Genomic DNA, 27,571 nt, shown 5'->3' on the forward strand with positions numbered 1-27,571 from the left:
TGAAGGAGTTTATTTGCAAGCAGAAATTGCTGCCCAGGTATCTTCTGCGGTATCTGCGGCATTAGCTGCCATTCCCAGATTACAGGGAAAACACAAGAGGAAAACTAGAGATTCAGATAGTAAAGTTTCTGCTCCAGTTTCTGCTGCCTTAGTTTAACTTCCTCAGAATTCTGATGAGGAAAACACATCAGTAGCTTCTGAGGGTGAAATTTTAGATTCCTTCAGATTTAAGCTTGTACACCTCTGTGTACTGTTAAAGGAGGTTTTGGCTAGTCTGGACGCCGCCGATACTCCTGTCGCTGTTAACCCTAACCCTAGGAAATCTAGTAAACCAAATAAATACTTTGATGTTCCTTCCTTTGTAGAAGTGTTTCCTGTGCCAGACCGTGCTACAGAGATTATAGCACGGGAATGGGAGAAGCCAGGGATGACATTTTCTCCTGTCTTTAAAAAGATGTTTTCTTATTGCAGACTCCATCAAGGAGTCATGGCAAACGGTGCCTAAAATAGAAGGGGCCATTTCTACTCTGGCTAAGAGAACTACTATTCCTATTAAGGATAGCTACTCCTTTAAGGATCCAATAAACAAAAAGCTAGAGGCTTTTTTGAAGAAAATATATGTTCATCAAGGCCTCCAATGGCAACAGGCAGTGTGCATTGCTACTGTGACAAGTGCGGCAGCCTATTGGTTCGACACCTTGTCTGATTATCTTCAGGTGGAGAAGAGATTCTAGACAGGATTAAGGCTCTTAAATTAGCCAATTCCTTTATTACTGATGCTTCCCTGCAGGTTATCAAACTGGGAGTTAAAATATCTGGCTTCGCTGTACTAGCACGTAGAGCATTGTGGCTGAAATCTTGCTGATATTTCCTCTAAATCCAAACTTCTGGCGATCCCTTACAAGGTTAATACCTTGTTTTGACCTGGTCTGACAGAAATTATTTCTTATATTACGGGTGGAAAAGGGTCTTTTCTCCCACAAGACAAGAAGAGTAATTTTCGTTCCTTTCGTAACTTCAGAGGAAAGTCTTTGCCTTCATCTTCCAAGCCAAACAGTCCAAGTCTAGTTTTGGCACAAGGGGAAGCAATCGAAGAAACCTGCAGCTGAGTCTAAATCAGCATGAAGGGTTTGCCCCTGATCCGGGATCGGATCAAGTGGGGGGCAGACTTTCTCAGTTTTCTCAGATTTGGATTTGAGATGTCCCAGACCCATGGGCTGTGGACATAGTTTCTTTGGGTTACAAATTGGAATTCAAGACCTTTCCTCCCAGGGGCAGGTTCCACCTCTCAAGATTATCTGTAGACCAGATAAAAAAGAGAGGCGTTCTTGAAATGTGTACAGAATCTTTCCTCCCTGGGAGTGATAGTTCCATTACAGGAACAGGGTCTAAGTTTGTATTCCAATCTGTTCGTGGTTCCCAAAAAAAGAGGGAACTTTCCGACCTATTCTAGACCTGAAGTGTCTAAACAAGTTTCTCAGAGTACCGTCCTTCAAGATGGAAACTATCCGTTACATTCTTCCTTTAGTGCAAGAGGGTCAGTTCATGGCAACCATAGACCTGAAGAATGCGTATCTTCATGTTCCCATTCACAGGGATCATCACAAATTTCTGAGATTTGACTTTCTGGACAATCACTTTCAGTTTGTGGCTCTTCCATTTAGCCTGGCCACAGCTCCCAGAATTTTCTCAAAGGTTCTGGGGGCTCTCTTGGCAGTGATCCGGTCTTGAGTAATTGCAGTGGTGCCCTTCCTGGACGATATATTGGTTCAGGTGCCATCTTATCAACAAGCAAACTCTCATACATAGATCTTCTTGTCTTTTCTACGTTCCCACGGATGGAAAGTGAATCTGGAGAAAAGTTCCCTTGTTCCAGCTACAATGGTGGTTTTCTTAGGGAATCTATTATGGTCCCTATCGATGAAAATATTTCTGACAGAGGTCAGAAGAGCCAAAATTCTTTCCTCTTGCCTCCTCCTTCAGTCTACTGTTCGGCCATCAGTGGCTCAATGTATGGAGGTGATCGGTCTGATGGAGGCTTCCATGGGCATCATTCCCTTTGATCAATTTCATTTAAGAGCTCTGCAGTTGTGCATTCTCAGTTAATGGAACGGGGATCATGTGGATCTGTCTCAAAAGATATATCTTGATCAGTCAATAAGAGACTCTCTCCTGTGGTGGTTTTCTCAGGAACATCTGTCTCAGGGCACATGCTTTCTAATACCTTCCTGGGTGATCGTGACCATGGACGCCAGCCTGCTGGGCTGGGGAGCAGTCTGGGACTCAAAGGCGCAGGGACTATGGACTCGGGAGGAGTCTGCTCTCCCCATCAACATATTGGAGTTGAGAGCGATTTACAATGCTCTGATGGCTTGGCCTCAGTTGTCCTTAGCCTGGTTTATCAGATCCCAGTCAGACAACATAACCTCAGTGGCTTACATCAACCATCAGGGAGGAATTTGGAGTTCCTTATCCATGAAGGAGGTGACTCGGATTATTCAGTGGGTGGAAGCTCACAATTGCGGTCTATCTGCCATCCACGTTCCAGGAGTGGGCAACTGGGAAGCGGATTTCCTGAGCAGACAGATTTTTCATCCCGGGGAGTGGGAACTCCATCCTGAGGCACTCTCCAGCTTAACCCTCAAATGGGTGGTGCCAGAGTTGGATCTGATGGCGTCTCAGCAGAATGCAAGCTTCCAAGGTATGGTTAAAGGTCAAGAGATCCACAGGCCACTCTGATACTCTGGTGGTCCCTTGGGATTTCAGGTTGGCATACCTGTTTTCTCCGTTTGCTCTCCTTCCACGAGTCATTGTTCGTATCAGACAGGAGAGAGCGTTGGTGATTCTAATAGCCCCTGCGTGGCCTCGCAGGATCTGGTATGCAGACCTAGTGGAGATGTCGTCTCTTCCACCTTGGATACTGCCTCTAAGAAAGGACCTTCTGATTCAGGGTCCCTTCCTTCATAAAAATCTTGTTTCTCTGAAGCTGACTGCTTGGAGAATGAATGCTTAGTTTTGTCTAAGACATTGATTCAGGCTTGCAAGCCTGTTACTAGAAAGATTTACCATAAGATATGGCATAAATATCTTTATTGGTGTGAATCCAAGGGCTACTCTTGGAGTAGGGTCAGGATTCCTAGGATTTTGTCTTTTCTCCAGGAAGGTCTGGAGAAGGGTTTGTCAGTCAGTACCCTGAAGGGTCGGATTTCTGCATTATCTGTTTTGCTACATAAGCGTCTGGCAGACGTGCCAGATGTACAATCTTTTTGTCAGGCCTTGATCAGAATCAGGCCTGTGTTTAAGTCTGTTGCTCCTCCTTGGAGCCTTAACCTTGTTCTTAAAGTTTTACAGCAGGCTCCGTTTGAGCCATTGCATTTCATAGATATTAAGTTATTTTGGAAGGCTTTGTTTCTTATTGCTATCTCTTCTGCTCGGCATTGCAGTATGATTTGCCTTATCTTTCATGCCGATAAGGCGGTTGTTCGTACGTTAGGTTTCCTTCCTAAATTTGTTTAGGATAGAAATATTAATCAGGAAATTGTTGTTCCTTCTCTATGTCTTAATCCTTCTCAGAAGGAACGTTTGTTGCACAACTTGGATGTTGTGCGTACTCTTAAATTCTATCTACAGGCGACTAAGGATTTTTGCCAGTCTTCTGCCCTGTTTGCATGTTTCTCTGGGAAACGTAAAGGTCAGAAAGCTACTGCTATTTCTTTTTCTCTCTGGTTCAGAAGTATAATTAAGCAACTTCCTGAGAGAATTACGGCTTATTCCTCTTCTTGGGCTTTCAAAAATGAAGCTTCTGTGGAACAAATTTGCAAGGCTGCAACTTGGTCTTCTCTACATACTTTCTCCCAATTTTACAGATTTGATACTGCTATTTCTTTTTCTCTCTGGTTCAGAAGTATAATTAAGCAACTTCCTGAGAGAATTACGGCTTATTCCTCTTCTTGGGCTTTCAAAAATGAAGCTTCTGTGGAACAAATTTGCAAGGCTGCAACTTGGTCTTCTCTACATACTTTCTCCCAATTTTACAGATTTGATACTTTTGCCTCGGCTGAGGCTTCTTTTGGGAGAAAGGTTCTTCAAGCGGTGGTGCCTTCTGTTTAGGTCTACCTGTCTTGTCCCTCCCTAATCATCTGTGTCCTCTAGCTTGGGTATTGGTTCCCAACAGTAAATGATGAAGCGGTGGACTCATTATATCTTAGGAAAGAAAACTACATTTATGCTTACCTGATAAATGTATTTATTTCCGAATATGTCCATGGCCCCGCCCTTTATTTCTAGACAGTTATTTTTGGCTACACCTCAGGCACCTCTACACCTTGTGTTACTCTTTTTTTCTCCATTTCCCTTTGTTCGAATGACTGGGGGTTGTGGGTAGGGGAGTGATACCTAACAGCTTGGTTGTGGTGCTCTTTGCCGCCTCCTGCTGGCCAGGAGTGATATTCCAAACAGTAAATGTATCAGGTAAGCATAAATTTTGTTTTTTATAGGGCAATGATCATCCAAATGCCCTTTTCAGGGCAATGTTTTTTTATGTTGAAATAATTTTTATTAGGGAAGAATATGATCACACTGAATCAATAATTACACAGGTATGTCATGTACAAATTCTATACTAATTATTCGTAGTCTCCTATACAAACATTGTAACACAACATTACTGTGTTCAGATTCCTCTCCAAATTTAATAAGAAAAAATGAAATAGTGAGAAAGAAATATAGTAAGAGGGAAAAAAGAAAAGAAAATTTGAATAAAAGGTGGGTAAGAAATAGATAAGATTAAGATAGATGCTTATCTTATTGTTTCTTTTGTCTTTAGGGTTCTTCTGCCAGACCACCGGATCCTCTTCCTTATCTCTGTCACTGTCAAACAAGCTTCCCCTTCCCCCCCCTCAACTCTAGATCCCAATGTTCCACCGTCACTCGTTTGTCTTGTACATTATCCAATAAAACCATGCTTTTTGAAAAGTTGCCTGTGTCCTGTATGTGAGCTGCTTGTTCATACATGTTATAAAAGTATCTGATCTTATTAACAATCTCTTCTTTTGTGGGCGATCCTACTTTCCAATGACGTGTGATACATATTCTCGCTGCTGTACAAACTATCCTTATAAATTGATTTATATGTTTATTAAATTTCTTGTAATATTAATTGAGTAGTGCCTGAGGTAGTGTCAGTCGTATTGGTTCCTCTAAGATTGAGCTAAGAAGGCTAGAGAGGTCTTCCAAAACCTCCCTAGAGTGGGGGCAGTCCCACCACATATGTTTATATGTACCTACTTCTCCACAACCTCTATAGCAAAGGCTGGAGCCATTGATTACTGTATGTGATGTAATAACCGGTGTTAGGTACCATCTTGATATAGTTTTGTAGCAATTTTAGATCATGTCAGCACTTAAGAGTCCCCTACATGAGTTATATAATTATTGGTTCCACTCCTCTCCATTTATTTCCATTTCTAAGTCCAATTCCCATTTATTATACAATGATGGATCAATTCTATTTGCCCTTTGAATAATTAAATAGAGTTGTGATATTGCTTTTTTTGGCCTCTTGCCTAGTCTAGAAGAATGTGCGTGTGTTGGATGATAATTGTAAATATTGGTACCAGTATAATTTAAGTGGGTTAATTTTTTCTTGCAGCTTTGTAAATAGCATGATTTTCCTTTTTTCTAGTATGTCTGCTATCCGGTACAGGCCTTTATTCTCCCATTTAGCTAATACAGAGGGTGGAATAACTGTTATTACACAATTTAGTGGCGTATGGAGGGAATTAGCGGGAAGAAGAGACAAGGTTTTCATTACCTTAGCCCATTATGTGTACATGTGTGTCGTTACTGGTGATGTTGTATGTATTTTAGTAGTCCCCCTTAATTACCCCAGATTTTTTTTAGTTTTTTTTAGTGAGGTCTTTGTTATTTAGTGGGTGGGGGTTGTAATGCAAGAGGGATTAGTGTTTTTTTCCCCTCAACAAAAGATCTGATCGCTTTAGGGCAATGTCCTAAAAAAGGTTTTAAGGGCTGTTGGAAGTTTATTTTTAGAATAGTTTATATATATATATATATATATATATATATATATATATTTTAAGGGGTATTAGAATAAGATTATTTATTTTTGTTAATTTTTTTTTTATTTCCTGTAATGTTAGTGTTTTTTATTTTTTTGTAATGGTATTTTTTTAAATTTTTCAGTAATGGTATTTTTTTTTTAAATTTTTCTCTAATGGTAGTTTTTTTTAATGTAATTTTTTTTAAACCTCTTAACGACCAGCGCCGTACCCTGTATGACGCTGGTCATTAGGCCCTTAAGGACCAGCAACATACCCTGTACGTCACTGCAGTCCTGGGCTTCTCTCTGCCGCGATCTTGCTTAAAATAACGAGATTGCGCTATTTCTGCATGCCCCACGAGTGGGGCACTGCAGAAGTAGACTTGCAGAGATACCGATGCAAAGAGGGCCACTCTGTGGCCCTCGCTGCATCGGACAGCGGTGGTGCCATTTGTTGGTGGGTGGGCGGCCCATCACTGTAGAGGGTGGGAGGAGGGCGGGACTGGGTGGGACCGCTACGCTACGATACAGGCGTTCAAGGAAAGTGCTGGTGCTGAGTCACAGTGAGAGGGGAGGAGAGACAATAAAGGGTATCCTCTGTGGGATCCGTTGGGGGGGGAAGTGATTATTGAGGTGGGGCAGCTACACTTCAGAAAAAATGGGTAATTAAATTGATAAAAATGTTTGTTTGCCTTATTTGCAGCAAGATGGCGGAAAATAAGTAGAGGGGGGAGGATTAGAGAGCTGTTTGGGGGGGATCGGGGAGGTTGAGAGGTAAGGGGGGATACTACCCTGCAGAAAATTATATAATAAAAAAAATAATAAAAAAAAAAATTCTTATTTTTATACTGGCAGACTTTCTGCCAGTACTTAAGATCGGAGTGACCTTTGGGGGATGGGGGAGGGAACAGAGCTGTTTGAGAGGGGTCAGGGAGGGATCATGGGTTGGGATGTGTCAGGTGGGAGGCTGATCGCTACACTAAAGCTAAAATTAACCCTACAAGCTACCCAATTAACCCCTTCACTGCTAAGCATAATACAAGTGTGGTGCGCAGCGACATTTAGCGGCCTTCTAATTACCAAAAAGCAATGCCAAAGCCATATATGTTTGCTATTTCTGAACAAAGGGAATCCCAGAGAAGCATTTACAACCATTTGTGTCATAATTGCATAAGCCGTTTTTAAATTTCAGTGAGAAACCTAAAATTGTTAAAAAGTTAGCGTTTTTTTTAAAATTTAATCACATTTAGCGGTGGCATGAAATATACAAATATGGGCCTAGATCAAAACTTTGGGTTGTCTACTAAAAAATATATATGGTTTTGATAGGTAAATATAAAAAAAGGCTCTATTTCTGTTTAAATGTAGTAATGACAAAAATGCTATAAATGCTCTAGTCTTTTGGGGAAGTTTTTGTCTCAAATGCCTGGTCCTTAAGGGGTTAAAGGTTAATATTAGGTTTTTATTTAAATTTACAGGTACGTTTTTTTTTAAAGGTAGTTAGGATTTTTTTTAAATTTAATTTAGGGGTATTTTAATTTTGGTTATGATAAGTGGTGTTGGGTTAAGGGGTTTAAATGTTTATAACTTTGCGTTGTTGGGGGGATGGCGGTTTAGGGGTTACCAGTTTATTTAGGTACTTTGCGATATGGGGGGATGGCGGTTTAGGGGATAACAGTTTATTTAGGTACTTTGCGATGTGGGGATGGAAGTTTAGGGTTTAATAGTTTATTTATGGGTGTAAGTGTGTTTTGTTTTGTGCAACTTTTTATTTTTGGAAAACAGTTTACCACAGCTCTTAGATCGCAGAACCGATTAAGTGTAAAACGGTAGCTGAACTTGTAATATCAGCAGAATGAAAATGGCTCGCAAAATCATGATTGCGCTAGCGCAAAACCATTTGCGCCGCACTTGTAATCTAGTCCTAAGTATTTGGAGAGATTGATGTGAATATTTTACTTTCTGCTCTTTCCAAACACTGATTGTGCTATCTTGTTTTGACATGAAATTATGCAGCCTTTACTAGGAAACTAAGAAAATGAAAATCCAATCAGTAATCGTTTTGAATACTTGTTACTTTTAACATAAAATATACTACAGCTTTATATCATAGGACAATATGTTGATAGTTTTATTAATGGTATATTTTGACTGTATGAATTGACTGCTGGATTGGTAGACCCAATAAATGAGGGTTGTCCTGATATATATATATATATATATATATATATATATATACACGGTGTAGGAAGGCACTCACTGGTCTTTAATTCAAAAGAAAACTTTTAATAAGCGTGACGTTTCGGGGACATACTCCCCTTCCTCAGTGTGTCCCCGAAACGTCACGCTTATTAAAAGTTTTCTTTTGAATTAAAGACCAGTGAGTGCCTTCCTACACCGTGTATATTTATCTGCTGGCACCCTGGCATCAGGATTTGCAAGTGAGAGTGCTCTCTATCTACATATATATATATATATATATATATATATATATATATATATATATATAGATAGATAGATAGATAGATAGATAGGGAAAGAACCTCAAATAGGTGGAAGCCGTAACAAATGTAATATATACGACTAAAAAAGAGACACAACTTGTAAATGTGAAGGCATGACAAGGTTCATAATTAAATCTTGTTTATTATACCCCCTGATAAACCAAAAAACACCTTAACTAAAAAGCTGCAAAACGCATGTAAATACAAATCCAGGCCTGGAAAACAATTGTAAATGTTACACAGAAAGAACATCAGAGTTCAGCAAGTACCAGAGCACATAAGTGTATAAAACACGCTCTATACCTAAACTCTAGGTGGTTTAAACACAACAGTATAATGCAACCTAAACAAAGTAAAGGAGCATGTAACGCTATTATGACGTTACGATGTTGAAAAAAAATTGGTTATCTTTTGGTTTGCTATATATAATGTATGTTTTAATTGTATGTAAATATGTGTCCGCAACCATACACATATTAAGAGTCTCCAGCTATAGTAACTTCATTAAAACTTCTTATTGCCCACTGATATATTGATTGTTTTTTCCTTTTTCAGGATGAATTTAGGCAGTGGTTTTGTGCAAAGGTTCGTATTCGCTTGTCTCCAGGCACAGATGTTTTTCAGACACCTGAATCCATGTTAGATAAAGTTGCAAATGGACACGCTGGACACCTTCCTGAGAGCCCCACTGAGCACAGTGAGGACTACCCCATAAATAATGCACCTGTCCCATTACAAGAGGTATAGTATTATATTACTGTTAACATTTCACTTTAAAGTTTTAAAGTTTGGAGTTATTGCTAAAAAATCTATTTACCTAAATATTATTAATAGCAATGTTATATATATTTTTTTTTAATTTCTAAACTCAGATATTTATTGCAAGATTACTTTTTAAAGTCAATAAAGGTTTAAGGACCCCTTGCAGAATATAAATATAGTGATAATTGCTATACTGAGCTTTGATAAAGCCTTACTGCAAGACAAAACATTGTTGGGTAATGGCACTGTAATACAAAATGCTAAAAGCGCCAAACGATAATCACACATCAAATAATATATGAAAAAGAAAAAAAGTCCCTATCACATTCAACAGTCCACAAATCGTGGAGCTAAACAGGTGACAAGCTCTTCAAATCATCACTCGTGAAAAAAACAGGGCGCCCAAAATGGTGTGATATCTTCTGATAAATCTGTAAATAAAAATAAGCAAACATACTCACAGATTAATAAGCACTCGATATGTGCAGGCTGTGGACAGTTGGAAGTCGGCCAGCTGACTTTTTCACACCGGTCAATGAGGTATAGATCCTTCGTCTGTTTAAAGTATTTTGTGCAAAAGCTCAGTAAGGTATGGTAAACCCAAAGAGAGCCTTGCATATACAGTGTGGATATACTTCCAGGGATCTGAAAAACATGCTCAGGAATGTAGATATGTATAAAACAAAAATGCTTTAATTAAAAACATAAAATCACATACAAAGTATGAATTTCTCAACGCATTTCTCGGATTTACCGTTTCTTTAGGTGAACTCTACTTTACTAAGTAATTAAGAGTGTTTGGACACTTAATTGTTTTGGTAATGATACCAGTATTTTGAGGTGGTATTTCTTTAGCCACATCAACAGTATCAATAGGTAACAACAGTTAAAACATTTATTTTACCAATAATGTCTAGTTGTCTACAGTTGTTTTATACATATTTGTGCTAACCCATTGATCACTAGTAAAATATAATTTATTTTGAAATAGTTTTTATTAAGTTTTAGTAACAGTAACAATAACTTACTCAGGTACATACAATTAACATGTCAGTGCGATCAAACTGTGTCGTTTCAGTCTATACTTTGTAGACCAAAAAACTTCTCATCACAATATCAAGGCTCTCCGTCCTGTCCTGGAATTCTAAATTTTTATTTACTGTACAGAATCATTATTACTTCGTACCCTAGCTTCATGGTACATGATGAAGGGTTCCCATTGTATAACAACATTTTCTTTGGTGTCTAGAGTTTCTGCTGTCATGCTGGCCATTTCATAATGGTGTACTCTCCTTTTTTCGATGTACCCAAAACTAGGGGGTGTAGACTTCCAGAACTGTGCAATACAAATTCTTACCACCGTGCATATTGTCATAACTATCCTGTAATGTCTTTTCGGCATTTGTGGTAAAGGAAAGTGTATTAGTGCATGTTCAGGGGATAGTATGATTTCTTTGTGAAAGATAGAGCTAAGAAGATCCAACGTATTTTCCCATATCTCTCTTATGCGGTCGCAGTGCCACAACATATGCATATATGTTCCTCTATTACCACAACCCCTAAAGCAAATCCTTGGGGACATGTCCTCTGAGTTCCCGAACCTAGTTGGGTGTAAATACCATCTAAACGCCACCTTAAGAAAATTTTCTTTAAGTAAAGCATTATGGGAAAATGACATTCCTTTAACTAAGCAGGTGTTCCATGTCTTTAAAGGCCAGGTCTTCCCTAATTCTTGTTCCCATTTTAAGATAGTTGTTGATTTAACGTCTCTAAAGCTATTGTTAAATGTGAAGTAGAATTTAGAGATTGTGCCATGTGCTAAGTCCTTAGCTAAGCATAGTGTTTCGAATGTAGCGGTTGTCGACAATCTAGCTGTTCCTATCACTTCTTGGACCCTCAATTTTAATTGCAGGTAATGAAACCATATGCTCCTTTCGTCAGGATCTATGGCTTTATATTGCTCATATGAGATGAGGCTGTCACCCACAATCGCGTCTGCAATTCTATAAAGTCCCTTGTTAGCCCATTTCTGTTGAGTTAGGGAATCTATTGAGGTTTGTGGTGATATCAAAGGTGTGAGTTTAGTGTTAACTTGGATTAATGGAAATTTAGCAGTCAATTTATTCCATATGAAAATAGTGTGTGAAATCGCTACATGTTTATCCACCAGAGACGGTCTATACTTTTTTGAGGTCCATAATAGTCTGGAGATCTGTTCTGTGTCAGCAACTGTCAATTCAATTTGTGTCCATAGAGGCTGATGTGTACTATGAAACCAGTGTAATGTCTGGGCCATTCTAGCTGAGTAATAAGAGGCTAGATGTGGAAGGCCTACTCCTCCATTGTTCCTATGAGTGCTCATAATTGTTCTATTAATTCTAGCTCTTTTTCCTTGCCAAATAAAGCGTAACAGGTCTTTTTGAAGAGCATTAAGTTCAGCTATTGGGATAGAGATCGGCAAAGATCTGAATAGATATAGTAATTTTGGCAAGAGTGTCATTTTAGTGGAGACAATTCTTCCATAAAAAGATAGCTTAAGTTTTAGCCACTTGGAGATTAAATTTCTGATAAGTGTAAACATAGGAAGATAATTCATCTGGTATAAGGAGTAAACATTAGTAGGGAGATATACTTATTAGATATATATATTTTTCTCTTGTTAAGTGTATCCAGTCCACGGATCATCCATTACTTGTGGGATATTCTCCTTCCCAACAGGAAGTTGCAAGAGGATCACCCACAGCAGAGCTGCTATATAGCTCCTCCCCTCACTGCCATATCCAGTCATTCTCTTGCAACTCTCAACTAAGATGGAGGTCGTAAGAGGACTGTGGTGTTTTATACTTAGTTTATTTCTTCAATCAAAAGTTTGTTATTTTTAAATGGTACCGGAGTGTACTGTTTATCTCAGGCAGTATTTAGAAGAAGAATCTGCCTGCGTTTTCTATGATCTTAGCAGAAGTAACTAAGATCCTTTGCTGTTCTCACATATTCTGAGGAGTGAGGTAACTTCAGAGGGGGAATAGCGTGCAGGTTTTCCTGCAATAAGGTATGTGCAGTTAAAATATTTTTCTAGGGATGGAATTTGCTAGAAAATGCTGCTGATACCGAAGTAATGTAAGTAAAGCCTTAAATGCAGTGATAGCGACTGGTATCAGGCTTATTAATAGAGATACATACTCTTATAAAAGTGTATTTTAAAACGTTTGCTGGCATGTTTAATCGTTTTTTACATATGTTTGGTGATAAAACTTATTGGGGCCTAGTTTTTTCCACATGGCTGGCTTGAATTTTGTCTAGAAACAGTTCCCTGAGGCTTCCCACTGTTGTAATATGAGTGAGAGGGGCCTATTTTAGCGTTTTTTTGCACAGCAAAAATTACAGACACAGACATCCAGCTTCTTCCTGCATGATCCAGGACTTCTCTGAAGGGCTCAAAAGGCTTCAAAAGTCGTATTGAGGGAGGTAAAAAGCCACAGTAGAGCTGTGGCAGTTGTTGTGACTGTTTAAAAAACGTTTTTGTCATTTGTTATTCCGTTTTTGGTATTAAGGGGTTAATCATCCATTTGCAAGTGGGTGCAATGCTCTGCTAACTTATTACATACACTGTAAAAATTTCGTTAGTGTAACTGCATTTTTTCACTGTTATTTCAAAATTTGGGAAAATTTGTGTTTCTTAAAGGCGCAGTAACGTTTTTTATATTGCTTGCTAGTCTCATTGCTAGTCTGTTTAAACATGTCTGACACAGAGGAACCTACTTGTTCATTATGTTTGAAAGCCATGGTGGAGCCCCATAGGAGAATGTGTACTAAATGTATTGATTTCACCTTAAACAGTAAAGATCAGTCTTTATCTATAAAAGAATTATCACCAGAGGGTTCTGTCGAGGGGGAAGTTATGCCGACTAACTCTCCCCACGTGTCAGACCCTTCGCCTCCCGCTCAGGGGACGCACGCTAATATGGCGCCAATTACATCAGGGACGCCCATAGCGATTACCTTGCAGGACATGACTGCAATCATGAATAATACCCTGTCAGAGGTATTATCTAGATTGCCTGAATTAAGAGGCAAGCGCAATAGCTCTGGGGTTAGGAGAGATACAGAGCGCGCAAATGCTGTTAGAGCCATGTCTGATACTGCGTCACAGTATGCAGAACATGAGGACGGAGAGCTTCAGTCTGTGGGTGACATCTCTGACTCGGGGAAACCTGATTCAGAGATTTCTAATTTTAAATTTAAGCTTGAGAACCTCCGTGTATTGCTTGGGGAGGTATTAGCTGCTCTGAATGACTGTAACACAGTTGCAATTCCAGAGAAATTGTGTAGGCTGGATAGATACTATGCGGTACCGGTGTGTACTGACGTTTTTCCTATACCTAAAAGGCTTACAGAAATTATTAGCAAGGAGTGGGATAGACCCAGTGTGCCCTTTTCCCCACCTCCTGTATTTAGAAAAATGTTTCCAATAGACGCCACTACACGGGACTTATGGCAGAAGGTCCCTTAGGTTTCTACTTTAGCAAAGCGTACCACTATCCCGGTTGAGGACAGTTGTGCTTTTTCAGATCCAATGGATAAAAAATTGGAGGGTTACCTTAAGAAAATGTTTATTCAACAAGGTTTTATTTTACAGCCCCTTGCATGCATTGCGCCTGTCACTGCTGCGGCGGCATTCTGGTTTGAGGCCCTGGAAGAGGCCATCCAGACAGCTCCATTGAATGAAATTATTGACAAGCTTAGAACGCTTAAGCTAGCTAACTCATTTGTTTCTGATGCCATTGTTCATTTGACTAAACTAACGGCTAAGAATTCCGGATTCGCCATCCAGGCGCGTAGGGCGCTATGGCTTAAATCCTGGTCAGCTGACGTGACTTCAAAGTCTAAATTACTCAACATTCCTTTCAAGGGGCAGACCTTATTCGGGCCTGGCTTGAAGGAAATTATTGCTGACATTACTGGAGGTAAGGGTCATACCCTTCCTCAGGACAGGGCCAAATCAAAGGCCAAACAGTCTAATTTTCGTGCCTTTCGAAATTTCAAGGCAGGAGCAGCATCAACTTCCTCCGCTTCAAAACAAGAGGGAACTGTTGCTCATTCCAGACTGGCCTGGAAACCTAACCAGTCCTGGAACAAGGGCAAGCAGGCCAGGAAGCCTGCTGCTGCCCCCAAGACAGCATGAAGGAATGGCCCCCTATCCGGAAACGGATCTAGTGGGGGGCAGACTTTCTCTCTTCGCCCAGGCGTTGGAGATCATATCTCAGGGATATCTTCTGGACTTCAAAGCTTCTCCTCCACAAGGGAGATTTCATCTTTCAAGGTTATCATCAAACCAGATAAAGAAAGAGGCTTTCCTAAGCTGTGTGCAAGACCTCCTAGTAATGGGAGTGATCCATCCAGTTCCGCGGACGGAACAAGGACAGGGATTTTATTCAAATCTGTTTGTGGTTCCCAAGAAAGAGGGAACCTTCAGACCAATCTTGGATTTAAAGATATTAAACAAATTCCTCAGAGTCCCATCATTCAAAATGGAAACTATTCGGACCATCCTACCCATGATCCAAGAGGGTCAGTACATGACCACAGTGGACTTAAAGGATGCCTACCTTCACATACCGATTCACAAAGATCATCATCGGTTCCTAAGGTTTGCCTTTCTAGACAGGCATTACCAATTTGTAGCTCTTCCCTTCAGGTTGGCCACTGCCCCGAGAATTTTTACAATGGTTCTGGGCTCACTTCTGGCGGTTCTAAGACCGCGAGGCATAGCGGTGGCTCCGTATCTAGACAACATCCTGATACAGGCGTCAAGCTTTCAAATTGCCAAGTTTCATACAGAGATAGTTCTGGCATTTCTGAGGTCGCATGGGTGGAAAGTGAACGTGGAAAAGAGTTCTCTATCACCACTCACAAGAGTCTCCTTCCTAGGGACTCTTATAGATTCTGTAGAGATGAAAATTTACCTGTCGGAGTCCAGGTTATCAAAACTTCTAAATGCTTGCCGTGTCCTTCATTCCATTCCACGCCCGTCAGTGGCTCAGTGCATGGAAGTAATCGGCTTAATGGTAGCGGCAATGAACATAGTGCCATTTGCGCGCCTGCATCTCAGGCCGCTGCAATTATGCATGCTAAGTCAGTGGAATGGGGATTACTCAGATTTGTCCCCTCTACTAAATCTGGATCAAGAGACCAGAGATTCTCTTCTCTGGTGGCTTTCTCGGGTCCATCTGTCCAAGGGTATGACCTTTCACAGGCCAGATTGGACGATTGTAACAACAGATGCCAGCCTTCTAGGTTGGGGCGCAGTCTGGAACTCCCTGAAGGCTCAGGGATCGTGAACTCAGGAGGAGAAACTCCTCCCAATAAATATTCTGGAGTTAAGAGCAATATTCAATGCTCTTCTAGCTTGGCCTCAGTTAGCAACACTGAGGTTCATTAGATTTCAGTCGGACAACATCACGACTGTGGCTTACATCAACCATCAAGGGGGAACCAGGAGTTCCCTAGCGATGTTAGAAGTCTCAAAAGATAATTCGCTGGGCAGAGTCTCACTCTTGCCACCTGTCAGCGATCCACATCCCAGGCGTAGAGAACTGGGAGGCGGATTTTCTAAGTCGTCAGACTTTTCATCCGGGGGAGTGGGAACTCCATCCGGAGGTGTTTGCTCAACTGGTCCATCGTTGGGGCAAACCAGAACTGGATCTCATGGCGTCTCGCCAGAACGCCAAGCTTCCTTGTTACGGATCCAGGTCCAGGGACCCGGGAGCAACGCTGATAGATGCTCTAGCAGCTCCTTGGTTCTTCAACCTGGCCTATGTGTTTCCACCGTTTCCTCTGCTCCCTCGACTGATTGCCAAAATCAAACAGGAGAGAGCATCAGTGATTCTGATAGCGCCTGTGTGGCCACGCAGGACCTGGTATGCAGACCTAGTGGACATGTCATCTCTTCCACCATGGACTCTGCCTCTGAGGCAGGACCTTCTAATAAGAGGTGCTTTCAATCATCCAAATCTACTTTCTCTGAGACTGACTGCATGGAGATTGAACGCTTGATTCTATCAAGGCGTGGCTTCTCCGAGTCAGTCATTGATACCTTAATACAGGCTCGGAAGCCTGTCACCAGGAAAATCTACCATAAGATATGGCGTAAATATCTTTATTGGTGTGAATCCAAGAGTTACTCATGGAGTAAGGTTAGGATTCCTAGGATATTGTCCTTTCTCCAAGAGGGTTTGGACAAAGGCTTATCAGCTAGTTCTTTAAAAGGACAGATCTCTGCTCTGTCTATTCTTTTGCACAAGCGTCTGGCAGAAGTTCCAGACGTCCAGGCATTTTGTCAGGCTTTGGTTAGGATTAAGCCTGTGTTTAAAACTGTTGCTCCCCCGTGGAGCTTAAACTTGGTTCTTAAAGTTCTTCAGGGAGTTCCGTTTGAACCCCTTCATTCCATTGATATTAAACTTTTATCTTGGAAAGTTCTGTTTTTGATGGCTATTTCCTCGGCTCGAAGAGTCTCTGAGTTATCTGTCTTACATTGTGATTCTCCTTATCTGATTTTTCATTCAGACAAGGTAGTTCTGCGTACCAAACCTGGGTTTTTACCTAAGGTGGTTTCTAACAGGAATATCAATCAAGAGATTGTTGTTCCATCATTGTGTCCTAATCCTTCTTCAAAGAAGGAACGTCTTTTGCATAATCTGGACGTAGTCCGTGCCTTGAAGTTTTACTTACAGGCTACTAAAGATTTTCGTCAAACATCTGCCCTGTTTGTCGTTTACTCTGGACAGAGGAGAGGTCAAAAAGCTTTGGCAACCTCTCTCTCCTTTTGGCTTCGGAGCATAATACGCTTAGCCTATGAGACTGCTGGACAGCAGCCCCCTGAAAGGATTACAGCTCATTCTACTAGAGCTGTGACTTCCACCTGGGCCTTTAAAAATGAGGCCTCTGTTGAACAGATTTGCAAGGCTGCGACTTGGTCTTCGCTTCACACCTTTTCAAAATTTTACAAATTTGACACTTTTGCTTCTTCGGAGGCTGTTTTTGGGAGAAAGGTTCTACAGGCAGTGGTTCCTTCCGTTTAAGTTCCTGCCTTGTCCCTCCCATCATCCGTGTACTTTAGCTTTGGTATTGGTATCCCACAAGTAATGGATGATCCGTGGACTGGATACACTTAACAAGAGAAAACATAATTTATGCTTACTTGATAAATTTATTTATCTTGTAGTGGATCCAGTCCACGGCCCGCCCTGTCCTTTTCAGGCAGGTCTAAATTTTAATTAAACTACAGTCACCACTGCACCCTATGGTTTCTCCTTTCTCGTCTTGTTTCGGTCGAATGACTGGATATGGCAGTGAGGGGAGGAGCTATATAGCAGCTCTGCTGTGGGTGATCCTCTTGCAACTTCCTGTTGGGAAGGAGAATATCCCACAAGTAATGGATGATCCGTGGACTGGATACACTACAAGAGAAATAAATTTATCATGTAAGCATAAATTATGTTTTTAGTGTGTTGGGGTAAGTTGATGCTAAGTGCTTCGCACTTATCCTCTTTATTTTGTAACCATACCATAATTGTTAAGAGTTGAGTATAGTGGAGTAATTGAGAGTAATGATTTAGTTAGTGATAATATTATGTCATCCGCAAATAGCGAAACCTTATATTCATTAGTTCCTACTTTAAGACCGGATATGTCAGGGTTGTGTCTAATTTGAATGGCTAGTGGTTCAATACACAACGCGAATAATAATGGAGACAAAGGGCAACCCTGCCTCGTCCCGTTTCTAATTTGTATTTGTTTGGATTGGTAGCCCGAGAGCTTAAAGGGTCAGTAAACCTTAAAATTAATGTTATAGTCTTATTAGTCTTATGGCGCGGTCGGGCCAGGCTGTGACTATACAGCTGGCCCGATACGCTGAGGAAAAAAAACAGACCCGCTCAGCAGAGCCCAGAGAGCGTGTCTGTAAAACAGCGTTTTTTTGCTAAAAATAAAAAGGCAATATTATGTTAAATAATGGTTGGCTAATATAATGTTATATAATTCTGCACTATGTGCAGAATTATATAACATTAATTTTAAGGTTTACTGTCCCTTTAATATAGGCCGAGGGATACGAATATAGGGTAGTGAGAGCGTCTTGAAATGCCCCAGTGATACCTGTCCTTTCCAATACCGGAAACCTATATTCCCAATTGATTCTGTCAAATGCCTTCTCTGCATCCAAAGAGAGGAACAGAGAAGGCGTTTTTTCAACCGTGGCCACATTAATCAGATTGATTATCTTGCGTGTGTTATCTGGGGCCTCCCTGTCTTTTATGAATCCCACTTGATTTGGGTGGATTAATGTTTTGAGAATGGGGTTGAGACGATTCGCCAAAATTTTTGTAAAGATTTTAACGTCTTGATTTATCAATGAGATGGGTCTATAGTTCTGGCAATGCTGCTTATTTTTTCCCAGTGTAAAATATAATTTATGACATAGTAACAGTCCCACCCATATTTGTGTCTTGGCCGCAAGAAGAATGTATCGAATGCTAATGTGGCAAAAAAAGTTATCCCATTGGTCATATGAAGAAGGTATCAACAGGTTTAGTTGCTTTTTATCCAAAGCATGAATATTTAGTGTTCTTTTATATACTGTTGAGCACAAGCAAAATGTATTAAGAGGTATAGTGGCAAGACAGAAGTATTAAACTATAGAATTCACAAAAATAAAGGTATTAAGTGAGACGGTGGCATTGCTTTAAAATGATTGAAACATTATTTAAAATCTAATACTGTCAATGGGTATGTCATGGTCTTTTATTAAAGGCGCATTTTAGTTTTAAATATAAACATTTTTACAATACTGTATACTTGTTTTAGCAAGAAATGCTTTTAGTAAATCACTATCACTTTTGCAGTGGTCATGCCCTGGGCACCAGCGCTCTAACCCTGCTCCTACTCGGAGACATAATGGTGGTGGTTATCATGTTAGAGGTGACTCAGGTTGTGTCATAAAAGCCACTGCTGACTCTGAGCTAGCATACTCATCATCTGTGTGTATCGTGTTTAAACAGTGATGGCCTTTTCTAGAAGCATTGTTGCATGTACAGGTATAATGCAAAAATACTTAAAAATTGGAATGCACACATCAATTTGACCAGTATATCCCTTTAATTTTTAATTACAGGGACAGTCAACACCAAACTTGTTATTGTTTAATAAGATAGATAACACCTTTACTACCCATTCCCTAGCTTTGCACAACCAACATTGTTATATTAATATACTTTATAACATTTAAACCTCTAAATTCTTACTTTTCTACTCATGAACTTTACCTATTCCTAAACACACTCTCTCCCCCCTGCAGCTCATCTCAAAAGCAGTCTCACTACTGCAAATCTGTATCTCATCTCATGTCACTCTCCCTCTTGCTTCTACTTACTGCTGGTGACATCTCCCCTAATCCTGGTCCCCAACCACTGACGAGCCATGCACATTCATGTGTACCATCCCATAGACTCAGAAAATAAAACTCTGCACACCTTACTCACATTCCTCTTGCATCTAAAGCCACTACCCCTTTCACTTGCGCATTCTGGAACTCTCGCTCTGTTTGCAACAAGCTCACTTCTATACATGACCTCTTCATCTCCCGCTCCCTCAACCTTCTGGCCCTAACAGAAACCTGGCTCTCTCCCCTAGACACAGCATCCACTGCTGCTCTGTCACATGGGGGTCTCCACTTCAGCCACACTCCTAGGTCTGGTAACAGACAAGGAGGTGGTGTAGGTATTTTACTTTCCTCTCGTTGCACCTTTCAACAAATACATCCTATCTCTTCCCTCACTTTTTCCTCATTCGAAACCCACATGATTCGCTTATTCTCCCCTCTCTCTGTACGTGTTGCAGTCATATACCGACCCCCTGGCTCCTCAACTCAATTTCTAGATCACTTGGCTGCCTTGCTACCCTATTTCCTTTCCTCAGACACCCCTGCCCTCATTCTTGGCGACTTCAACATCCTCCTTAACAATGCCACTGCCTCATCTGCTAAACAACTTCTGCAACTCACTTCCTCTTTCGGTCTGTCACAATGGACTGATTCTCCCACTCACTATGACAGTCACTCTCTTGACCTGATCTTTAGCTATCGATGCACTCTCTCAAACTTCTCAAACTCACCTTTTCCTCTTTCTGACCACCATATACTTACTTGCAAAGTATCTTCCCTTCCTACAACTCCCCTCCTTCTACTCCTCACACCAAACTTCACAGAAGCATTATGTCTTTAGGTCAGCAACAATTTGCTAATTCCCTTAAACCGCTCCTCTCATCCTTCTCCTCCTTTTCCTGCCCTGAACAATCTATCTGCCACTATAATTCCACCCTTATATCCGTCCTTGACAATCTCGCTCCTCTTACCATTGCTCGGAAATCACACACTCATCCCCAGCCCTGGCATACTCCTCTGACACGGTACCTACGCAGATGTTCCCGTACTGCTGAACGGCATTGGAGAAAATCACGTAGTTCAGATGATTTTCTTCATTACAAATTCATCTTGAACTCCTACTATTCTGCCCTTAATCTCCACAAGCAATACTACTTCTCTACTCTTATCTCTAATCTTTCTTCAAACCCAAAACGTCTGTTCTCCACTTTCAATACTCTCCTCCGCCCTCCCCCACTTCCTAATACAACTTCTCTGTCAGCTCAAGACTTTGCCAGTCACTTCATTAACAAAATTGACTCCATCAGACATGAAATCGGCTCTCAACATAATTTCATTCTCTCCCCCCCTCAAAAACTCTCACTCAACCACAACCCTCATAACCTGAAACTTAGTTCATTCTCCCCTGTTACTGAGGAAGAAGTTTCGGCACTTATACTGCGCTCTCACCTCACTACCTGTCCCCTTGACCCTATCCCCTCACAGCTACTCCCCTCCCTCTCTGCTACCCTTACCCCTATACTAACACAGATTTTCAACCTCTCCCTCAGCACTGGTATATTTCCCTCATCGATGAAACATGCACTGGTCACACCTATCCTCAAAAAACCTTCCCTTGATCCTACCTCCCCATCCAACTACCGCCCTATTTCCCTCCTCCCTCTTGCTTCAAAGCTTCTCGAAAAACTAGTATATGCACGCCTATGCAATATCCTTACGTTAAACTCCCTTCTTGACCCGCTGCAATCTGGATTTCGTCCCTATCACTCCACAGAGACAGCTATTGTTAAGGTCACCAACAACCTTTTTACAGCAAAATCAAAAGGCCACTTCTCTCTGCTTATCCTCCTTGATCTGTCCGCAGCCTTTGACACTGTCGACCACCCTCTTTTGCTCCAAACCCTCCAATCCTTCGGCATCTGTGACACAGCCCTTTCGTGGCTCTCTTCCTACCTATCAAACCGTACCTTCATTGTAGCCTTCTCTGGGGCCTCCTCTGCCCCGTCACCACTTTCTGTCGGAGTACCGCAAGGCTCTGTCCTCGGTCCCCTTCTCTTCTCAATCTATACGTCATCACTAGGCTCCCTAATTAAGTCCCACGGTTTCCAATATCATTTGTATGCCGATGACACCCAAATCTACTTCTCTGCACCAGACCTATCTCCTTCCTTGCTAACCAGTGTCACTAACTGTCTTTCTCACATCTCTTCCTGGATGTCCTCCCACTACCTCAAGCTAAATCTCTCCAAAACTGAGCTCCTCAGTTTCCCCCCTTCTTCCAAAATCTCCACCCCCAATATCTCTAACTGTCGACAACTCCATCATTACCCCTACCCCGCATGCCCGATGTCTCGGGGTCACATTTGACTCAGATCTTTCCTTCACTCCTCACATTCAGTCCATGGCTAAAGCCTGCCGCTTCCACCTTAAAAACATCTCTAAAATTAGACACTTCCTTACACAAGACACAACTAAGATTTGAATCCACTCTCTAATTCTTTCCTGCCTTGATTACTGCAAATCTGTCCTCTCTGGTCTCCCCACCTGCCGCCTAGCTCCCTTACAATCCATAATGAATGCCTCTGCCAGACTCATCTTCCTTACACGTCGCTCTTCATCTGCTGCTCCTCTCTGCCAATCCTTTCACTGGCTTCCTCTTGCCTCTAGGATCAAACACAAAATTCTCACTGACATACAAAGCCCTCAACTGCACTGCTCCCCCCTATATCTCAGACCTTGTCTCCAGATACTCTCCCTCCCGTCCCCTTCGCTCTGCTCATGACCTCCTATTCTCCTCCTCTCTGGTTACCTCATCGCAGTCCCGTTTACAGGACTTCTCCAGACTGGCTCCCATCTTGTGGAACTCTCTGCCTCGCCCCACAAGACTCTCCCCTAGTTTTGAAAGCTTCAAGCGCTCCCTAAAGACTCGACTGTTCAAGGATGCATACAACCTATGCTAACCTTACTTTATACCAGTTCCACTCCTCCATTGCTATCCCCTGAACCCCCTTAGCATGTAAGCCTAAGAGTCCAGCTGTTTGTAGATCACCTTCTTAAGAGTGGATTACAACATAAAAAGGGGGCAAAATAAATTGAAAAGATATATTGCAAAGTTGTTTCATTATAAATAACTAAACATTTTATATAAAATTCTAAAGGTGTTTACTGTCCCTTTATTCATGAAAGAAAAATGTTGGGTTTCATGTCTCTGTAAGTATTCTGTGGGTTTCATGTCTCAAGTAGAGAACCTATTTGCCTGCATTCACCACTTGTAAAACAGCATTGTGGGTCAAAATGTAACATTGCACAAGAGCTCTCTTGTGCAATGCTGCGTCCTGCTATCTCACAACCAAATGCATGAGAGCAGGGCATGTTAATCACCCTGCATAAGCGAGTGATTTATTTTGCACTTCTGAGGTGGTGAAGAGGCAGGAGAAGCAGTTTTTGCCTCTTAAATTTGTAGTTGCTGACTCATGTGAGCCTAAATCACAAAGCCTTAAAGGGACAGTAAACCTGAAAAATAATGTTATATAATTCTGCACATAGTGCAGAATTATTTAACATTATATTAGCGCAATCTTTATAAAACGTAATATTCCCTTTTGATTTTTTTTTTTTAAAAAACGTCTGTTTTACAGACCCGCTCTCTGTGCTCTGCTGAGCGGGTCTGTTTTTATTCACACAGCGCATCGGGCCAGCTGTATAGTCACAGCCCGGTCTGACCGCACCATTATACACAGTGCAGCTCGCTCCTGCTGTCAGACAGAGCAGGAGCGAGCTGCACTTAGTGTTATGGCAACTATACAGCTGGCCCGATGCGCTGTGTGAATAAAACAGACCCGCTCAGAAGAGCACAGAGAGCGGGTCTGTAAAACAGCCGTTTTCTTCTGTTAAGTGTGATCAGTCCACGGGTCATCATTACTTCTGGGATATTACTCCTCCCCAACAGGAAGTGCAAGAGGATTCACCCAGCAGAGCTGCATATAGCTCCTCCCCTCTACGTCACTCCCAGTCATTCTCTTGCACCCAACGACTAGATAGGATGTGTGAGAGGACTATGGTGATTATACTTAGTTTTATATCTTCAATCAAGAGTTTGTTATTTTAAAATAGCACCGGAGTGTGTTATTATCTCTCTGGCAGAGTTTGAAGAAGAATCTACCAGAGTTTTTTTTATGATTTTAGCCGGAGTAGTTAAGATCATATTGCTGTTTCTCGGCCATCTGAGGAGAGGTAAACTTCAGATCAGGGGACAGCGGGCAGATGAATCTGCATAGAGGTATGTAGCAGTTTTATTTTCTGACAATGGAATTGATGAGAAAATCCTGCCATACCGATATAATGTCATGTATGTATACTTTACACTTCAGTATTCTGGGGAATGGTACTTCACTAGAATTACACTGTAAGAAATACATAAAGCTGTTTAATAACTAGAGATTATGTTTAACGTTTTTGCTGGAATGTAAAATCGTTTTCATTTACTGAGGTACTGAGTGAATAAATGTTTGGGCACTATTTTTCCACTTGGCAGTTGCTTAATTTGTTTTCTGACAGTTTCTGTTCTCCCTCACTGCTGTGTGTGAGGGGGAGGGGCCGTTTTTTGGCGCTTTTACTACGCATCAAATATTTCAGTCAGCAACTCATTGTATTCCCTGCATGATCCGGTTCATCTCTACAGAGCTCAGGGGTCTTCAAAACTTATTTTGAGGGAGGTAATTTCTCTCAGCAGAGCTGTGAGAATTATAGTTTGACTGAGATAAAAAACGTTTATTCTGTAATTTGTTTCCTGCTTTCAGAATTTGTTATCTTTGCTAATGGGATTAAACCTTTGCTAAAGTTGTGTTGTTTACAAGGATTGAGGCTATAACTGTTTCAATTTATTAATTTTCAACTGTCATAGATCTTCTGTGCTTCTTAAAGGCACAGTACGTTTTAATATTATTCTAATTGAATTGTATTTCCAAGTTGCAAGTTTATTTGCTAGTGTGTTAAACATGTCTGATTCAGAGGATGATACCTGTGTCATTTGTTGCAATGCCAAAGTGGAGCCCAATAGAAATTTATGTACTAACTGTATTGATGCTACTTTAAATAAAAGTCAATCTGTACAAATTGAACAAATTTCACCAAACAACGAGGGGAGAGTTATGCCGACTAACTCGCCTCACGTGTCAGTACCTACATCTCCCGCTCAGAGGGAGGTGCGTGATATTGTAGCGCCGAGTACATCTGGGCGGCCATTACAAATCACATTACAGGATATGGCTACTGTTATGACTGAGGTTTTGGCTAAATTACCAGAACTAAGAGGTAAGCGTGATCACTCTGGGGTGAGAACAGAGTGCGCTGATAATATTAGGGCCATGTCAGACACTGCGTCACAGGTGGCAGAACATGAGGACGGAGAACTTCATTCTGTGGGTGACGGTTCTGATCCAAACAGACTGGATTCAGATATTTCAAATTTTAAATTTAAACTGGAAAACCTCCGTGTATTACTAGGGGAGGTGTTAGCGGCTCTGAATGATTGTAACACAGTTGCAATACCAGAGAAAATGTGTAGGTTGGATAAATATTTTGCGGTACCGACGAGTACTGAGGTTTTTCCTATACCTAAGAGACTTACTGAAATTGTTACTAAGGAGTGGGATAGACCCGGTGTGCCGTTCTCACCCCCTCCGATATTTAGAAAAATGTTTCCAATAGACGCCACCACAAGGGACTTATGGCAAACGGTCCCTAAGGTGGAGGGAGCAGTTTCTACCTTAGCTAAGCGTACCACTATCCCGGTGGAGGATAGCTGTGCTTTTTCAGATCCAATGGATAAAAAGTTAGAGGGTTACCTTAAGAAAATGTTTGTTCAACAAGGTTTTATATTGCAACCCCTTGCATGCATTGCGCCGATCACGGCTGCAGCGGCATTCTGGATTGAGTCTCTGGAAGAGAACATTGGTTCAGCTACTCTGGACGACATTACGGACAGGCTTAGAGTCCTTAAACTAGCTAATTCATTCATTTCGGAGGCCGTAGTACATCTTACTAAACTTACGGCGAAGAATTCAGGATTCGCCATTCAGGCACGCAGGGCGCTGTGGCTAAAATCCTGGTCAGCTGATGTTACTTCTAAGTCTAAATTGCTTAATATACCTTTCAAAGGGCAGACCTTATTCGGGCCCGGGTTGAAAGAGATTATCGCTGACATTACAGGAGGTAAAGGCCATGCCCTGCCTCAGGACAAAGCCAAAGCCAAGACTAGACAGTCTAATTTTCGTTCCTTTCGTAATTTCAAAGCTGGAGCAGCATCAACTTCCTCTGCACCAAAACAGGAAGGAGCTGTTGCTCGCTACAGACAAGGCTGGAAACCTAACCAGTCCTGGAACAAGGGCAAGCAGACTAGGAAACCTGCTGCTGCCCCTAAAACAGCATGAATTGAGGGCCCCCGATCCGGGATCGGATCTAGTGGGGGGCAGACTTTCTCTCTTCGCCCAGGCTTGGGCAAGAGATGTTCAGGATCCCTGGGCGCTAGAGATAATATCTCAGGGATACCTTCTGGACTTCAAATACTCTCCTCCAAGAGAGAGATTTCATCTGTCAAAATTGTCAACAATCCAGACAAAGAAAGAGGCGTTTCTACGCTGCGTACAAGAGCTCTTGTTAATGGGAGTAATCCATCCAGTTCCACGATCGGAACAGGGACAGGGGTTTTACTCAAATCTGTTTGTGGTTCCCAAAAAAGAGGGAACTTTCAGACCAATCCTGGACTTAAAGATCCTAAACAAATTCCTAAGAGTTCCATCGTTCAAGATGGAGACTATTCGGACAATTTTACCTATGATCCAAGAGGGTCAGTACATGACCACTGTAGATTTAAAAGATGCTTACCTTCACATACCGATTCACAAAGATCATTATCGGTACCTAAGGTTTGCCTTCCTAGACAGGCATTACCAGTTTGTGGCTCTTCCATTCGGATTGGCTACAGCTCCAAGAATCTTCACAAAGGTTCTGGGTGCTCTTCTGGCGGTACTAAGACCGCGGGGAATCTCGGTAGCTCCATACCTAGACGACATTCTGATACAAGCTTCAAGCTTTCAAACTGCCAAGTCTCATACAGAGTTAGTGCTGGCATTTCTAAGGTCACATGGATGGAAGGTGAACGAAAAGAAAAGTTCACTCGTTCCACTCACAAGAGTTCCCTTCCTGGGGACTCTTATAGATTCTGTAGAAATGAAGATTTACCTGACAGAGGACAGGCTAACAAGACTTCAAAGTGCTTGCCGCACCCTTCATTCCATTCAACACCCGTCAGTGGCTCAATGCATGGAGGTAATCGGCTTAATGGTAGTGGCAATGGACATAGTACCCTTTGCACGCTTACACCTCAGACCACTGCAACTGTGCATGCTAAGTCAGTGGAATGGGGATTACTCAGACTTATCCCCTTCTCTGAATCTGGATCAAGAGACCAGAAATTCTCTTCTATGGTGGCTTTCTCGGCCACATCTGTCCAGGGGGATGCCATTCAGCAGACCAGACTGGACAATTGTAACAACAGACGCCAGCCTTCTAGGTTGGGGTGCCGTCTGGAATTCTCTGAAGGCTCAGGGACAATGGAGTCAGGAGGAGAGTCTCCTGCCAATAAACATTCTGGAATTGAGAGCAGTTCTCAATGCCCTCCTGGCTTGGCCCCAGTTGACAACTCGGGGGTTCATCAGGTTTCAGTCGGACAACATCACGACTGTAGCTTACATCAACCATCAGGGAGGGACAAGAAGCTCCCTAGCTATGATGGAAGTATCAAAGATAATT

At 41.6% G+C, this 27,571-nt stretch overlaps 1 protein-coding gene across 1 annotated transcript in view; it reads left to right on the plus strand.

Annotated features, from left to right (window-relative positions):
- ATP13A3 (ATPase 13A3) overlaps positions 1 to 27,571 on the plus strand; it is a gene marked incomplete in the record, with an annotated part of 582,093 nt that overhangs the window by 155,634 nt on the left and 398,888 nt on the right. The window contains 1 exon segment of the mRNA XM_053710208.1: positions 9,118 to 9,303. Coding sequence (XP_053566183.1) covers positions 9,118 to 9,303 — 186 coding nt within the window.

The sequence above is a fragment of the Bombina bombina genome, chromosome 4 (genome assembly GCF_027579735.1).
Source record: "Bombina bombina isolate aBomBom1 chromosome 4, aBomBom1.pri, whole genome shotgun sequence".
Classification (NCBI taxonomy): domain Eukaryota; kingdom Metazoa; phylum Chordata; class Amphibia; order Anura; family Bombinatoridae; genus Bombina; species Bombina bombina.